A 17,586-nucleotide genomic window follows, 5' to 3' on the forward strand; every position below is an offset into this window, starting at 1 on the left:
AGGAAAGTCCACCTATAGCAGGATAACAAACCTCATTATATTCAAACTCTATTTTCTATATTAATTATATGAGGAAATACTCCTCACTCCCTGAAATTGGTGAAGTTATATGTGATTTAACAAGTGAAAAGTCCAAAAGATTTAGGTTTTTATTTTTTAATTAAAAAAACAGTAATTTACTTGTCATTAATTCGAGCCAGTTCATACATTTCAGATACATGGCGAAAATGGAAGTTCAAGTCCCCTCTTGCTTCCCCACCTTCTCTGTAGCCTATTGACTGTCAAACGACAAGACATTCTGGTCTTTTTACATATCTTTTTGCAGTAAAAGGAGACAAAAAGAGCCATTAAAAAAAAAACTTAATCTCACTAGGAAAAACATTATTGAGATCATCAACAAGTCAGTGAAAATCTAAATACCATCCAAGATGGATTAAGCATTTTACAGAGAAACTCTGTCTTCATTCATCTCTCACAATGATTTCTACTGAAAATTTTACCAAATCACCAGAAAAAACAGCAGCAGATACTGACGCCACATCTTCTAATAAACCAAATGCCACATTCTAGCAGGAACTCCACACAAGAGATATATACTCAGTGTATTCCAATGTCTAGAAAACAGAGTAGATGTTGATAGGGGTGGATAAGCATGGGGAGATTAGCTTATTTGTGGCTGGGTTGCTTTGCCTTTTGATTCCTGCACGAGGATGAAGAAGAACAGCAGGAGCTCTTTTCTGCTTCTAAGACTCTTCTGCTGGCTACAACTATACTCTGTGCTTCTTTTGCTTTGGGGGATGTTTCCAGGGCTGCCATTAACAATCTGCTTGGTATTTATTTGAGAGCTCCTATGGGCTGGTGTGGTAAGAGTAGAATGGAAATGCCTTCAAGATGGAAGCTGAGTCTGTCTGCCTTGCCACATCACCCTGCAAGTATTTATTTATCTGAAAGCTGCTTAGGCAAGATGTGGGAGCCAAAGGACTCTTGTCCATCTTTACCTGTGGTACGGAGCTTGTGGCAAGAATCTGAGGAACCTGTGCTCTGACACCAACATCTACAGATCCAACTCAAAAAAGTTTTGATCCTGAATCTATGGCACAAGCAGCTCTGTGTCCTCAAGATGAGGGAGGTTTGGATAACCTAACCACCCTGCTGGGGATAAACAGGTTCCATAGGATGCGGGGGTGACCTAGTTTTTATCTTTTTGAACAGTCAGTAGCATTGCAGGTATCACATTATTATTTACAAGTTATTTATTATCAGTTGTAATTGACGGAGGTGATTTTGTTTTATCGTCATTTGCTGATATTTCATTATTTCATAATATGATACGTGAAATGGATTCTTGATTATTGTTAATTGTTTCTACTCATATTTTGAATTATTGTTGGATGACAATGTTATTTTTGTTCATATATTTTGGCATTTCAATAGGTTGTAGTGCAGAAAGGTAGTATACAAATGAAATGAAATATCAGAGAAGCCAATAGAAAAATGCCTGTAAGATATCCAGAGCAGTAGAAGACTCTTCTCTATTCCATTCTTTGTCCTTATTGTAGACATGGAATGCCTCCACACATGGGACTATTTCCCAGGAACTATACTGCTACCCTGAGCTCCTTCTGAGAGGAAGGGCAGGATGATGATGATAATCCTTGCATGCAAAAATCATTTGGGATTCGTCAATGCAGTGAAGATTTGAAAGCGTCTGTCATTGATCCACAAACTGATGCCAGAAATGGACAAAGAAGAAGATATATGCTAGGTGGGAAGAAGGGCTTAAGGCATTTTGGGACCATTTGTTTTCCTTTCAAGATCAGTGCATAGTTACTGTATATGTGCAGAGGATTCAGAAGTTTGGACATTTCCCCAGGGCTCAAATACAATATTTTGATGCTAACGTAACACATTCCACCTTCAATTGGCCCGCATCTGACTGTGATTCTTTTTTGAAGTTAAATGTTTTAAACTTCCTCTGGTATAACATTTGACCAAGGGAGCATTCATGTGGGCATTAAAAAGATTATTGTCATAGGGAAAACCAGCAAAAAGGCTTCTCTTCTCAGCAATAACATGCCGCTATATTTTAGTTTCTCTCATGTGCATTGTATTCAGTCTATTTAGTTCCTTGCTGCGCAGTCCCCTCCCTAGAGCAAGACAACAGATCTCCTGTGATATTTTTTAACACAGCAAAGAGGAGAATGTTTCCCTGCCCAAACTGGCAGCAAGAGTATCCCGCTCTGTTCCTTTACAGTGGGACATAACAGCAAGGGATATTTCACCAGTAAGGTAGGTTACCTTTTAAAAAGTTGTTGGACATCTGAGATAAAGACAGACATGTAAATAATTTGGATGAGTTATCTCCAAATTTCAGCTTCTTTCTTTCTGAGCTCAGGCAAAAGTAATCCATAACAGAGCTTCAATTTATTGATACTAACAAATATTTATAAAGGAAAAGATACTGTTAGTTTCCCCTGATGTAACTGGAAATCTTTCCAGTGATTTCAGTGGTAGTTTAATGGTTGAAGCTTTCATCCCAGTACAATGTAAAGCACCCATATAAGACCCTTGAGGTGATTATACTATTTGTATAGGATTACTCATCTGTAATGGTCTCTCACACAGCCAATACCAAATCAACCAATCAAAATAATGAAGACTATGAACAAGCAGCAAACAATATACCCCCAAAAAAGTCAGGAATATAAGGGTATTTCAAATGATTCTGGCATCTAAACAATTTCCCCAAAGCTAGGATCAACATTTTAGGCACCACACTGCACTACTAGATGAAGAACAGGTCAATGTTCTTTGGTACAATCATCGATATTTCTAGCACAAGAATTCTATTACGGAATCGTTTGTTTTTCAAAATGAAGTATTATTCATTACCTCCTAATCCAGGTCTCAGACGATTATCATAACCATCCAGTAGTCTGTCTAGAATTCTTGTAAAGATGGTGATGTTATTTTTTGCTTCATCTTCATTGGGGTCAGCCAACGCTGATCTAAACAGACATTTTTTAAAAAATCTGATAAGTATATTTATTGTATGTTTACTACGCAGACACTATTGAATGAATGAATGACTATTGGTTTTTCTTAATGAATAATCAGTGAGCTTTAGCTTTTCAGATTTAGGATCCACCCTTCAGCATGTGACCAATGTTAATATTTACCTCCCTTTCTATTATTCATTCACTGTCTCTTTTTCTAAATTGCAACTGAGTCCTTCTTCAGCCAAACCTATCCAAAACTCTTCCATCAGATATTTTAAATCCCCCACCCCAGTTGGGCATTCTTTTTTCTCTTTGCCTTCCTGTTTCTTCTCTGGCAAACAAAGAAAATAAAGTGACAGACCCCTGTTGGAAACAAAATACTGGACAACATGGACCCTTGGTATGATCTAGCAAGACAACTTTTATTTGCGTTTTTTTAAAAAAGAATGAAAATGGTGGCAAAATCACTGGTACAACCCACACCACTTTTGTCAACTTCCTGGCAACTTCTCTGTGGGTTACAAGCCAACAGATAAAAATCAGTTACGTAAACAACAGCTTTTATGTAGTGATATACCTGAAGTTTGGAAGAGGGTGAAAGTTATAACAACACAAGAGTTCACCTCTGCCCAACAAGCCAACTACTCCATTGAACATAGGAAGTTGTCTTATGTGGAGTCATGCCATTGGACCATCTAGCTTAGCACTATTTATACTGAATCAGGATGCTCCCAGCCTAACCTGGATATAACAGGGATTGAACATGGGACCTTCTGAATGCAAAACAGATGCTCTACCACTGAGCCACAGCCCTTCTCATAAAGTTCAGGCCTGTCCAATAATTGGATCGCTGTCAGTCAGGATCTCCTGCTATCCTCCTCCTTTTCCAAGAAAACATAATGTTGCAGCAAATATGAGCTGGTTGGCAGAGGCCTTGCAGGCTTCTTAGGCCTAGGTAAGGAGACACTAGAAACAACAATTTCTATGCATCCCAGTGGCAATGGTTGCAACCTACAAGGTATCTACCATTGGCTACCAGGTTTCCCTACTACTGGTGCTGATCTCCCTCACAAGGATATTTGGAAAAGTGGACAGTGTTGGCAGAGTTCCCCTGCGTGTGCCAGGATTCTGGATTTTCTCAAGAAAAATACATTTTTTCCTAGAGTTGTACAAGAAAGCTTTCAAACATTTATATATTTGTTACATTTATACCCCATCTTTCTTTCACTGTGGAACCCAAGGTGGCATACATGTGGTTTCCAGGTGGTCTCACATCCAGGCACTGACCAGACCCACTTAGCTTCAGCAAGGTGGTGGCCTCATGTGCCTTCAGATCATAGCCTGGCACCAGGCTATTTATATGGCAAGGATCACTGATAACTAATTTTATTAGTCTAATTTATTAAAATGACCTGGTGTTCAAATAATCATAAAGTTGTATACATGAAGCTGCTCTTTTACATTTATATAAATATACATTTTTAAAAAAAATGTTAAGAAATAAAGCAGAATTACAATGATATTGGAGCAGAAAGTATATTTCTCACATGGTAAAAGCCATAAAACACTGGAATTCTGAAAAACACTGTAAATTCTAAAGTTCTTCATCACCTATGAAAGTACAATTTTAAAAAATACTGCAACTATTATTTTATAAATTAACTTGTATGGGGAAGACTATCAGGATGTGAAATGTCCATGACTTTCATCCTGAGTCATCTTTGTCATCTTCTGCAAAGGCCGACCATATGGCTCACAAGACATGGAGAGAGACTATCACAATAAAACTGGCTTCTAATGTATGGAAACAGTTAATTGTTACAATGAGATGAAAAGCAGCAGACCAGAAGAGAGCCGCAGTCAGCTTTAAACAAGTAGGAGTCTTAAAATTATTCCTATTAAATTCTTCTAATAATAATAATTTTCAATGCAGAAATATTAATTCAATAGATTTCCAGAATAAGACACATTATATAAACAATTTGCTAAAGAAGAAGAAAAACCAAAGTTCAGTTGGCTCCAAGATGACATAAAGAAAGTAATAAAAAGGCATCTGATTCTCATACTCCTAAAAACACCAATAAAGTGACCATGTTCATTTGCTGTCCGCTTAGATCTGGTACTGAAAAGCTAGTTATCTAAGCTGGGAAAACCCAAAGCGAGGCCTTGTAGTATTTCACTGTAAGTAAATTACTCTTTCCCTCTACATATCTTTTTGAAGAAGTTTATATGACACTTTTGATGTCATAAGAAACCCCTTTCATATAATTTCCAAGTATTAGTATAGTATATAAAGAATATAATATATAATTTTCCCTCCAAATCTGCACTTATTCATGACATTTTGGGTTTTTAAATGAATGATTAAAGCTATCCTTCTTCTGGGTTAATTACTATAATATGAGCACAGTGTGAACTAACGCAAAGGAAATAATCAAGTAAGACAAAATTACTTTTACATAGATAAAAACATTCTTGAGAAATTAACAAAAAGAGAATGCTACATCTCTCCAGCTATTCACCAATATGGAAAAAATCATATAAATGTTAATTTTTGCAGTCTATGGTATTTCAGGACCCTTCTCTCACAAATAATTATTTGACTTCCAATCTAAACTTTAGCATTTCACATGTGAGATATCACTCAGATTTTAAACACTATTGTTAATACTTGTATAATCTATAAAAGCAGATATTTTTACAAACATTCAAGAAATACTGTAGGCAAATTGTTAAGACAAAACACTGATAATCCTATTAGTATGAGTCTAATTCTGAAAATTGTAGAAATAGTCTAGGCACACATGTTGCCTCCTTAGCAGCAATGAGACTTACTCACTTGAGTAAAAGGACCAGGCCCACTGTGGCTAAGCTAGTACTGCAGCATCCTTGCTAGCTAGATAAAACTGAAAATACCATTTAAAGGAAAGCAGTGTTTAATTCTAGCCACTGAGATACATTGCCAACTATCGGGCTAAAAACATTTCTTTTCACTATAAGATGAATTTCATATGATTTTGAGCGGGAAAAATACAGAAATATATGAGCCAGGACACACTGCAGTCCAAACTGTGAATCTACAAGCAAAATGAAGTTACAAATCACCATCAACTGGATGCATAGAGAGGCCAGTCAACATACCAAAGCTAATCACGTATTTTAAGTTGCCTTTTATAATGCTATCATTTTAGAAATATAGTTTATTAAACAACATTAAAAGTTGATTAATAAATCAGATTATTGTTTTATTTTATGGGATTGTGGACCTGTATACTATCTCCACCTAGAGGTTTAAAGATTAAATGTCTCAATGTTCTGTTATGTTGACCAAAAATACTCCCAATCCCAACCCATGTCCACATGCAAGATATCCCATCATCTTCAATGTTTGGTTTATTTCTGGACTTTAGAAGAACCTGTTCCTTATTCTCTGTGCAGAAAGGCATGATGTAACTAGAGAGTAACAAAATGACTCCAAAAGCACATTGTAAAGCTCCAAAGGTTGCAAAGAAAAACAGCATAAGGGTATCTATTTATCTTCTTTCAGGAGTAAACATGAAACTGTCATTTGATTTTTAGAAAGACTTGTTTCGCACAAATGATTAGCATTTCACCAACATCAGGACTTCCTCCTGTACTCCACTTGTTCTGCATACTGACTTATCTTTAAAGAACATTTTTTTGTCCATATACCAATATATATAAGCCGATTACAGGAACACTACTAAAAAACAAGACAATCTCTGTTGCTGTTGATAAGAAGCATCACCTCGTCTCACCTTGCAGACAAGCACACCAAGAAAATGAGAAGAACCAACTGCATCATGTAGAACATCAATTTCCTCTTCATAGCTGCTTCCTTTCCTCTTCCTAACGATGCAAGAGAAAAAAACACTCAGCTTGAATCGGTTTCCACCAAGCAATGCCTTCAATTTAAGCCAACCAAAAAAAATAATGTTAGACTGAATTCTTGGGTCTCTGAAGCACTCCTCCCCACAAAAAACCCTAACAACTTATTAGATCTCTGTCATCCTCCCAGATCATGTGTTGTTCTACATGCAGTACATAATCAAAACTGACATACGGGTAGATGCAGCAAATGTTACTGTCGCTCCCCCCTACCACGCAATATCAAGAAATCCAAGACTGCCTGCTATTTTCAAAAATCAGTTCATCAGTAATTCCTCGGTTGGTTTCACTATACCTCCAACAAAGCCATTTAGGACAGGGGCAGCATTTGCAAGGGGCTCACTGACACTGCTGTGAACCAACAAGGTCCATCTCCTTCCAAATGCTGAACATGTTTGACAGCTGTTTAAACATAGTAACTGTCACAGTCATAGAGATAGATATCTCAGAGAATCCATAGAGTCGCACAGATAGAACTCACAAACAACAACAAAAACAGTCATGATGCAGGGCAAAGTTGCAGAAAAGGTTTCACTCAAATAGGGTGCTTATCTTGGCTGAGGGTGCAAGGAGAGGTTCAAAGCAAAGCCGCCACAACCACCACCACCCCACATCTCCTTTTCATTCTTGTACATTCCCCTCAAATCCACTCACAGTCTTGACTCTTTCCAAGGGAAAGGGACAGAAAGAATAAAGGGGGAGAGGGAGAGAGAGAGAGAGAGAGAGAAGAGGGAGAGTAAGTGGGGAGCCTACCTTGGGAGCACCAGGAGGCGCTCAAAGGAGCAGCTAAAACATTTTAAAAAAATTAGGTGAGGTTGAGGAGGGAATCCTCTCTAGCGAGGCTCTGGAGAGTGGGGGAAGCTCAAGAACGGGGAAACTTGAGAGAGGGGGAGGCTTAAAGACGACTGCAGAAGCAAAAGCAAAAGCGACAGCAGCCCCTGTGAAAAGAAGCGGACCCAGAGCGGTTATGTGTGCATGTGCGCGCGCAAGCAGGAGGGCAGTAGCGCGAGGCGGGTGTAGGGGAGCAGCAGTCAGTCAGGGTATGGGCATGTCTACGCGCGTGTGATGTGTGACTGTGCGCGTGTGTGAGAGCGCGAGGGAGAACGAGCGCGCCAGACGCGTGCTCGCGCTCCAGGGATTTCAGGAAGGAAAGGGGGGGGAGAGAAATAGTGAGGGGGCGGAGCCGCAAAGGGATCTGGAGAGCGGAAGAGCGCAGTCCGTTTCTCGTCCCCGGTACCGGCGCGTGCTGCTGCAGCTCGAGCTCCACCGGGCAGGAGCATGCGGGGAGGGGGCTTGTAAGGTAGTGTCACTCTACCGGGTCCTAGCGCAGGGCGTTGTACGGCTCTTTCCCTCCCGCCTCGCTTAGCAGTCGGGCCCCAATTGAACCGCTGCTTCATGGGGTCTTTCCGGATATGAATGTGAGACCCCCCGAATGCGTTCTTCAGCGTTGAGGGCGTTGCTCAGTCCTATCCCAACCCTTTCTAAGGCGAGCGTTATCCTCCCATCGAGGGAGGAATTGGCCAGCGTCCCCCGCCGCACGCGCGCACACTCATCACCATTTAGACCACAGCAGAGTGCAGAAGCAGCAGGTTAACCTCTAACTAAGCCTTGGGAGGAGGGGGCTGATGGAGAGAGTAGCGCTGCTTCTGCCTGCTGCCCAATTACAGCTGCTTCTCACATACACACACACGCCGCCGCCTCCTCGTGCATCCTTTTCTAGCTGATCTACCCAAACAGGTTACTGCAGTCCCGGCCACCCGCTCACACACCAAAGGAACGTGCTCCGAGAAGTTTGCCTTGTTACGAGATGTGGGGCAGGCGGGGGAAGTGGATGGCAGGAAACAGGGAGGGAGGAGCGGTCGGAACGTTACTCTCCGTGCCTGCTTGCACCAGCAGCGGTAGCTGGAGATGCTAAAGAATAAATGGGCTGGAGGAGGAGAAGGCTGCTTGGGCTGTTGCTTAATTTAGCCTTTTGCTTGTCAGATCCATATGTGCAAGAGAAGCTGCTTCAGCCTCTCTCTGCCACCCTGTTCTGCCTTTCCTCTCTTTGATCTCCCACCTCTAGATTCACTGTTTTATTCCAGGTGATGAAATGCAAACATGGGGAAACAGTCTTGCTAGTAGCAGTGTAGACTGGCATTCATAAGGTATGCTTACATTCAGGGGAACATATAAGAGAAAGCTGTGTATCCCTTACATTACCTCTCCTTTCCCCATAGCACAACATGATGCTATAAAACATTCTGTTGAGAACACACGGCCCTTCTTTTTTCAGTTTTTTCTTAAAATATTTGTCATCAAAACTTCCACAAATGCTGCTAATAGTTCATAAATAATGAACATTGGGTATAAAAGAATAACATATTCCCTTAACCTTGTGACTATCATTTAGGATGCAATCCCCTGAACACACTTAACTAGAGAGCAAGCAAATTTGGATGCAGCAGAAATTACTTCTAATTAAAGCTCCTTGCATTTTGTGTAGGTTTTTATGTAGTGATACCAGAACAGAAGCCTGAAAGCCAACATGGAGGGAACTGGAGTGCTTAATACTAAAAGAACACAGAGATATAGTGAGTGTATCAGAAATCTGGTATCAGTGAGAAACAGTTGTCCCTGGATATGAAATCTATAGAAAGGGCAGTGAGTGCTGCTCTGTATGTCAAAGTGGGTATAAAATCCCATAAACAAGAAAGTTTAAGGAACAAACACCTTCACAGGGTATTTGCAGTGGAAATACTAGACCTAAAAAGTAATATAGTGATGGAGACATACTGTTGCCCCATAACAAAATATCTCAAGGTAATGGTTAACACAGGAGGAAAAAAATTAGGCAACTAAAGAAATACAGGGTGGCTTCAGCTTCCCTCATGTTGGGTAAACGTATGTCAAGTTATGGCAAAGAGACAACATTTCTAGATAGGACAAAATGACAGCGCTTTAGAACAGTTACTTGTGGCTCTGATGAGGGGATGATCCTTGGCTTGATCTTGCCCATGTCCAGGGTGTGGTGTTAAAATGTGCATGTTATCCAACAGCTTGGGTATGATGACCACTGTGCTATCAAGTCCAACATCTGTGTGAGTGGAAAATTGCCCAGAAACTCCAACATAACTTTCTTAAAAAAAAATTAAAAGAGGAAACATCTTTTAATGGAGAAACGTCGAGAGGAAGTTGACAGAAAGCAAATAGTTAAATCTCTTCAGAATGGTTGGAGTGTTTTTTAAAAAATTAGGAGAAGTTTTAGGAATGGTTAAACAAAATCAGGAAAGATTAGACAAGCCCCATAGGATCTTAGCTTAAATGAGCAGAGTAAAAGAAACATACACATAACTTGAGTAAACTGCTCTATATAAATGTAATACCAATTCAGCTTGGCATTTCTGATGTCTGAAAAGATGGAAAAGGTGCTGTTTAAAACAAAATTTTAAGAACAAATTGAAACAGTTGTATGGTGTGGTGTGGAAACTAGGATGGGAGGCTGACTTGCAGTGGAAAGTTATGTGGGCTAACTTCCATTTGAAAACTATCTCAGAGAAAATCTGAGAGACTATGCTAAAATTAACACAGAAACAGCACTCGGCCCTGTGTAGGTTGCACCATATAAGTGGATATATCTCCATCCTGTGTTGCAGAGTTTGTCAAGAGTGGGGATCATTGTTCCACTTATGGTTGGAATGTGCTCTAGTGCGGGACTTCTGGAATGTGATTTTTACCACCATTGGTGATATAGTGCAGCAGACTGTTCAACAAGTTCCAGATCTAGCACTGCTTGCTATTTGGGGGGTGAGGGAGGGGCAAGCAAGTATTACAAAAGGGCCTGATCATCAAATTACAGCAAGTATGGAAATGTGCACTTTGGGAAAGGTACTGATTTCTTTTCTGGTATCACAGAATATGGCAAATAGCCCTGCATAATAAACTAACCCAGCAATGTAAACTACCCAGAAGGGAAATCCAACAAGATCACTCTATGGATGTGTTGTTTCCTTAGGCTGCAGTATAACAACACTTACCTAGGACTAAGTGCCATTGAACCCAATGGAGCTTACTTCTGCGTAGACATGTATTGGATTGTAGACTTACATATGTAAACACAAGGTGGAGAAATACAGCTGTCAGTCTCTCAAAAACCATTCTGGAGGAATATTCTTACTTAAGACTACTTCAAATATGTCTACTCTCAGTGTTTAAACTATAATGAGCACTGATGTTATTAGAATAGGAAGCTCTCAGGCTCTGTTTTTGATATTAATTTTGTTGTGTTAAAAAAATAAAAATTAAGCATTAAAAAATAATTACATTCGACATGCTTATTATGCCCAGCTCCCAGTGCCAACTAATAGTAACCTATAATAGCTTGCACCTCTTTCTTAAATGCCTTACTTAGACTATAGATAATGTATTACTGCCTCTTTAGGATGCACACCTTAACGTGGTGAGGGGGTTTGAGAGTGTTGAAGAAGCTGAGAGCAATGGACGGGAATGGGACATTTTCAATCAGGCAACTACAAAACATTTTATGCAGGAAATGAGAAATCAAGAAGAAACTGAGTTGCTTTAATAGTGAGAAGTGATGTAGCAAAAGCAATTAAGAGCTACAATGCAAGGTCTGAGCGAGTGATAGCAATGAGATTAAATGGGAAACCTATTAACATAACCATCATCCAAGTCTACACTCCAACATCAAACGCAGAAGAAGAATTGGAGAAATTTTACACAGAAGTACAGGAGGAAATTGATCACACACCAAAACAAGATATTCTGATAATCATTGGCGACTGGAATGCAAAAGTAGGGAACAAAGAAGAACTAGGAATTGTGGGGAAGTGGGGCTTAGGAGACAGAAATGAAGCAGGTGAAAGACTTACTGAATTCTGTGAAGCCAAGGATTTGTTTCTTGCCAACACATTTTTTGAGCAACCAAAAAGACGACTGTACACGTGGACGTCACCAGATGGTCAATATAGGAATCAAATTGATTATATAATTGGAAACAGAAGATGGAGAAATGCCATACTTTCTGCAAAAACAAGTCAAGGAGCAGACTGATCATGAACTGGTAATATCAAAAATCAGAGTAAAGCTAAAGAAGAACAACAAAGCACTCATAATGCCAAAGTACAATTTAATAACTTCCCAGAAGAATATAAAGATCAAATAAGGAACATACTTTCTGCAAAAACAAGACCAGGAGCAGACTACGGTACAGATCATGAACTGATTGTATCGAAAATCAGAGTAAAGCTAAAGAATAACAACAAAGCACTCATAATGCCAAAATAGCTGGGAAAACCCAAAGCGAGGCCTTGTAGTATTTCACTGTAAGTAAATTACCCTTTCCCTCTACATATCTTTTTGAAGAAGTTTATATGACACTTTTGATGTCATAAGAAACCCCTTTCATATAATTTCCAAGTATTAGTATAGTATATAAAGAATATATAATTTTCCCTCCAAATCTGCACTTATTCATGACATTTTGGGTTTTTAAATGAATGATTAAAGCTATCCTTCTTCTGGGTTAATTACTATAATATGAGCACAGTGTGAACTAACGCAAAGGAAATAATCAAGTAAGACAAAATTACTTTTACATAGATAAAAACATTCTTGAGAAATTAACAAAAAGAGAATGCTACATCTCTCCAGCTATTCACCAATATGGAAAAAATCATATAAATGTTAATTTTTGCAGTCTATGGTATTTCAGGACCCTTCTCTCACAAATAATTATTTGACTTCCAATCTAAACTTTAGCATTTCACACGTGAGATATCACTCCGATTTTAAACACTATTGTTAATACTTGTATAATCTATAAAAGCAGATATTTTTACAAACATTCAAGAAATACTGTAGGCAAATTGTTAAGACAAAACACTGATAATCCTATTAGTATGAGTCTAATTCTGAAAATTGTAGAAATAGTCTAGGCACACATGTTGCCTCCTTAGCAGCAATGAGACTTACTCACTTGAGTAAAAGGACCAGGCCCACTGTGGCTAAGCTAGTACTGCAGCATCCTTGCTAGCTAGATAAAACTGAAAATACCATTTAAAGGAAAGCAGTGTTTAATTCTTTAAATAACATCCCAGAAGAATATAAAGATCAAATAAGGAACAGATTTGAGGCTTTAAACTTAGCTGACAGAGAACCAGAAGAACTATGGACTGAAGTCAGGGACATTATCAGGGAAGAATGCAAAAAGACAATACCTCTTATTAAAAAGAGAGAAAGACCAGAATGGATGACTAAAGAAACTCTTCAAATGGTTAAAGAGAGAAGGAAAGCAAAAGCAAAAGGAGATAGAAACATGGTCAGAACCCTAAATGCAACTATACAACGACTAGTACGTAGGGACAAATAAAACTATTACAATAGTTACTGTATAGAAATAGAAAAGGACAACAAAATGGGAAAAACAAGAGCCCTATTCCAAAAGATTAGAGAAATGAAAAGGAAATTTAAACCATGAGTAGGGATGTTGAATAGTCAACAGGGGAACACACTGACTGACCGAGATGAAATAAAAGGAAGATGGGAGCAATACACTGAAGAACTCTATACAGGAGGACAGATTCATTCACGGAGAAACCATATGATGAAGAACCAGAAATTTTAGAATGTGAGGTGAAAGCTGCTCTTTAAAATTCTTGGAAGAAACAAATCACCAGGAATAGATGGCATACCAATAGAGTTGCTACAAGCTACTGAGACTGCATCTCTCCAAATTTTGACAAAAATTTGTCAAGAAATATGGAAAACTAAATAATGGCCCACAGACTGGAAGCGTTCAATATATATATCCCACTTCCAAAGAAAGGGGATCCCAGAGAATGCAGTAATTATCGAACTATGCTCAAGATTCTACAACAAAGGTTCTTACCATATATGGAGCGAGAAATGCCAGACGTCCAAGCTGGATTTAGAAAGGGAAGAGGCACCAGAGATCATATCGCGAACATATGTTGGATAATGGAACAGAGCAAGGCATTTCAGAAGAAAATCACCCTGTGCTTTATAGACTACAGCAAAGCCTTTGACTGTAGATCATGAAAAACTATGGAATGCTTTAAAAGAAATGGGGGTGCCACAGCATCTGATTGTCCTGATGCGCAACCTGTACTCTGGATGAGAGGCTACTGTAAGGACAGAATATGGAGAAACCAATTGGTTCCCCATTGGAAAGGGTGTGAGACAGGTGTATTTTATCACCCTGTTTGTTTAATCTGTACGCAGAACATATCACACGGAAAGCGGGATTGGACCAAGATGAAGGAGGTGTGGAAATTGGAGGGAGAAACATCAATAATGTAAGATGTGCAGACGATACCATACTCTTAGCAGAAACCAGTAATGATTTGAAACGGATGCTGATGAAAGTTAAAGAGGAAAGCACAAAAGCAGGACTACAGCTGAACATCAAAAAGACTAAAGTAATGACAACAGAAGATTTATGTAACTTTAAAGTTGACAATGAGGACATTGAATTTGTCAAGGATTATCAATACCTCGGCACAGTCATTAACCAAAATGGAGACAATAGTCAAGAAATTAGAAGAAGGCTAGGACTGGGTAGGGCAACTGTGACAGAACTAGAAAAGGTCCTCAAATGCAAAGATGTATCACTGAACACTAAAGTCAGGATCATTCAGACCATGGTATTCCCAATCTCTATGTATGGATGTGAAAATTGGACAGTGAAATAGGCGGATAAGAGAAAAATCAACTCATTTGAAATGTGGTGCTGGAGGAGAGCTTTGCACATACCATGGACTGCGAAAAAGACAAATAATTGGGTGTTAGAACAAATTAAACCAGAACTGTCACTAGAAGCTAAAATGATGAAACTGAGGTTATCATATGGACACATAATGAGAAGACATGATTCACTAGAAAAGACAATAATGCTGGGGAAAACAGCAGGGAGTAGAAAAAGAGGAAGGCCAAACAAGAGATCGATTGATTCCCTAAAGGAAGCCACAGACCTGAACTTACAAGATCTGAACAGGGTGGTTCATGACAGATGCTCTTGGAGGTCGCTGATTCCTAGGGTCGCCATAAGTCATAATCGACTTGAAGGCACATAACAACAACAATGTATTACTGAGGAAACTAAGAAAGGACTTTGTGGAACCAAATGTATATGCCCTCTAATTATAGTAAGCACTCCACTTTATTTCTGAACTGCACTGAGGTAGGTAATAGTACTGAGGGTGGTCCCCACTATCCTGAGCTCCTGTTAGCTTTAAACTGGCCTTGCATATTACTGCACAAACTACCAATATGGTTTAGCACAACAGGAATGCTCTATAATTAACTAAACCCCTGGAAATGGTTTTGAAAGGTTTTGTTCTCGTCTTTTATGAAACTTATTGTGCCAATTAGTAAAGATGCATTAAATGTAATGGACATAAATAGAATCAATAACATTAAAAGTATGAGTTCTAGAGAAATAAATGGATTTCTATAAAATGGTTACAAAATACAAAGAGACGGTTGCAGTCTCTCTGTGTATATAAATAGAAGCAACCCTTGTTTAAAAGGGAGGAAAATTGAGGCTTCAGAGACACAGGAGCTTCTAATAATCAAATATTGTATTGGTAATAGTAAGTTATATAGACTTGTTAAATCATGGGAAGATACAGTTTAATAAGAATAAGAAAACTTTACTAGTCCAGATCACAGTTGTTGAAAGAATATGATCAATTTTCTCTTTTCTCAAATTTATAGGTATTTTATTTTGCACTTTTCTTTGATTTCAGGAATAGACTGTGCATGTAATTAAGTGGCTGGGGGATGGTCCTGCTGTTTGGTACTATTATAAAATATTCTCTCTTACAGAAAGTATATACATAACATGCTCTTGTGCGTTAATAACATTTTACCTCTTTATCTAAGCCTTTAGGAAGGATTGATGTTTAAAGCCATTAAGATTATTTTATTGCCTGCTTTTCTATCCTCTTGATGTGTCTATTTCTATTAATGTTATATTTTATTTTATTTGTTCATTTTATATTGTTTCTGTTACGTACCTCTACTCTGGACCATATGGTGAAGGGCAGACTATAAATAAGGTTAATATAAATAAATAAAGGCTAGAATCTCTTTCAAAGCAAAGGAGAATCTTCATCAACTATTAGCAGTTGAGGGACTCAATGTACTCAATGGTTTTCCAGTTACTGACAAAGTAAAATGATGATGAATATTTTGTGCAGTAGAGGGCAGTGCAATATACACACGTACACACCCCGTTGTGAAGGGTGGTGAAAAATATATCTGGGTAAACCTCCCAGATTCATTTTTTCCCCCAAATGTCCTTCCTGTAAAGCATGGGAGAGAGTAGGTTGATCTGTAATTTTTTGTCTAAATATTTCTCTGTTTACTTTTTACAAAAGCAGTTCAGGGGATTGTAATTAGGCATCCCACATACCGAAGCACATTTTGGTATAGAATTACAGCATTAGGAGGCCTTTCATGGTGTAAATAAGCCCCAAATCAAAAACGTCTAACATTATATATGTTGAGAATTATGTAGAGAGACATTTGCTTATATTTTTTCCCCAAAGTTTTGTTCTGTTTTCATTATTTTCACTATTTTCAGTTGTACATTGCTCCTAAAATAGCTACCAATTTTTGAATTCAGCTGTGTGGCATTCAGCATGAGAGTCTGAAGCCTAGTTCCCACTTAGATGGTAAACCAGTGTCAAGGCAATATCAGTGCAGACTGCAGGTAATGTCTCACGTGACAGAATGTTTACACTCACAATACAGACACACAATCTCTCCACAGAGAAAACTAGATGTCAACCAGGTAGATGGCTGGGTTAGAACTCTGCTTTCTGAAACAGTTTTCTGTTTGTAGGAAACGTTTTGCTTAGACGATCATTCATGAATGTGAGCCCTCACCTGCAGTCTGAAATGGTGTTGTCTAAATATAGATTTACTACTTCAGTGAAAACTAGGCCAGATCATTCTTGCCAACATGTGTAATAAACCTGCCTATATCTAAGAACTTACTCATTGACTTCAGGGCAGTTTTTCATGCACCACTACATTGTACATCATCATCATGATAATAGTAATTATTATTTATTGAATGTATATCCCACCCTTCCTTCCAAAGGAGCCCAGGGTAGCAAACAAGTGATGATAAAACAAATCTTTAAAACAATTCTTGTACAGAGATGGGAGAGATCTTTCCTTAAAAAGCTTGTTGGAAGAGGAAGGTCTTCAGTAGGCACCGAAAAGATTACAGAGCAAGTGCCTGTCTAATATTTAAGAGAAGGGAATTCCAAAGGTTAGGTGCCGCAACACTAATAGCCTGCTTCCTTTGTTGTGTGGAATAGACCTCCTGATAAGATGGTGTCTGCAGGAGGCCCTCACCGGCAGAGCATAGTGATCAGTTGGGAATAGAAACAGCTAGTAAACTGCTTCAATTTCTTGTAAACCACTTTGACGTTTTGTTAGAATCAGGTGGTATATAAATTTTGTTAAATAAAAATAAATATAATAAGGGGTGAGCCAATTGAACCCAAGTGTCAAAGACAAATGGGAACGTTGTTCATGCTGAAAGCTCCATGTGTGCATTGAAGCACGCACACTTTTTGCAGTGGCAGGTCATGCAGCAGTGGCAGGTCACTTTCTGGCTACCAGCTTTGGCCAGGTGCTGATA

The 17,586-nt window shown here is 38.7% G+C and overlaps 1 protein-coding gene across 6 annotated transcripts in view; it reads right to left on the reverse strand.

The window, feature by feature from the left end:
• GABRA2 (gamma-aminobutyric acid type A receptor subunit alpha2) overlaps positions 1-8,705 on the reverse strand; it is a 114,968-nt gene extending 106,263 nt beyond the window's left edge. The window contains exons 1-3 of one of the 6 annotated variants that reach the window (XR_009757833.1): positions 8,224-8,566; positions 6,779-6,869; positions 2,893-3,008 (exon numbers count right to left, since the gene is read on the reverse strand). Coding sequence is in view for 5 of the 6 variants with exons in the window: in XM_061584174.1 (XP_061440158.1) it covers positions 2,893-3,008; positions 6,779-6,869; positions 8,224-8,305 (289 nt within the window). In the remaining variant the exon portion in view is untranslated. Of the gene's footprint in view, positions 1-2,892; positions 3,009-6,778; positions 6,870-7,203; positions 7,331-7,661; positions 8,046-8,223; positions 8,571-8,677 lie in introns of those variants that run through there. The other 5 variants (XM_061584177.1, XM_061584174.1, XM_061584175.1 and 2 more) reach the window with 5 other exon arrangements.
• Positions 8,706-17,586: the final 8,881 nt, after the last annotated feature.

This window comes from Rhineura floridana, chromosome 9, assembly GCF_030035675.1.
Source record: "Rhineura floridana isolate rRhiFlo1 chromosome 9, rRhiFlo1.hap2, whole genome shotgun sequence".
NCBI classification, from domain to species: Eukaryota; Metazoa; Chordata; class Lepidosauria; order Squamata; family Rhineuridae; genus Rhineura; species Rhineura floridana.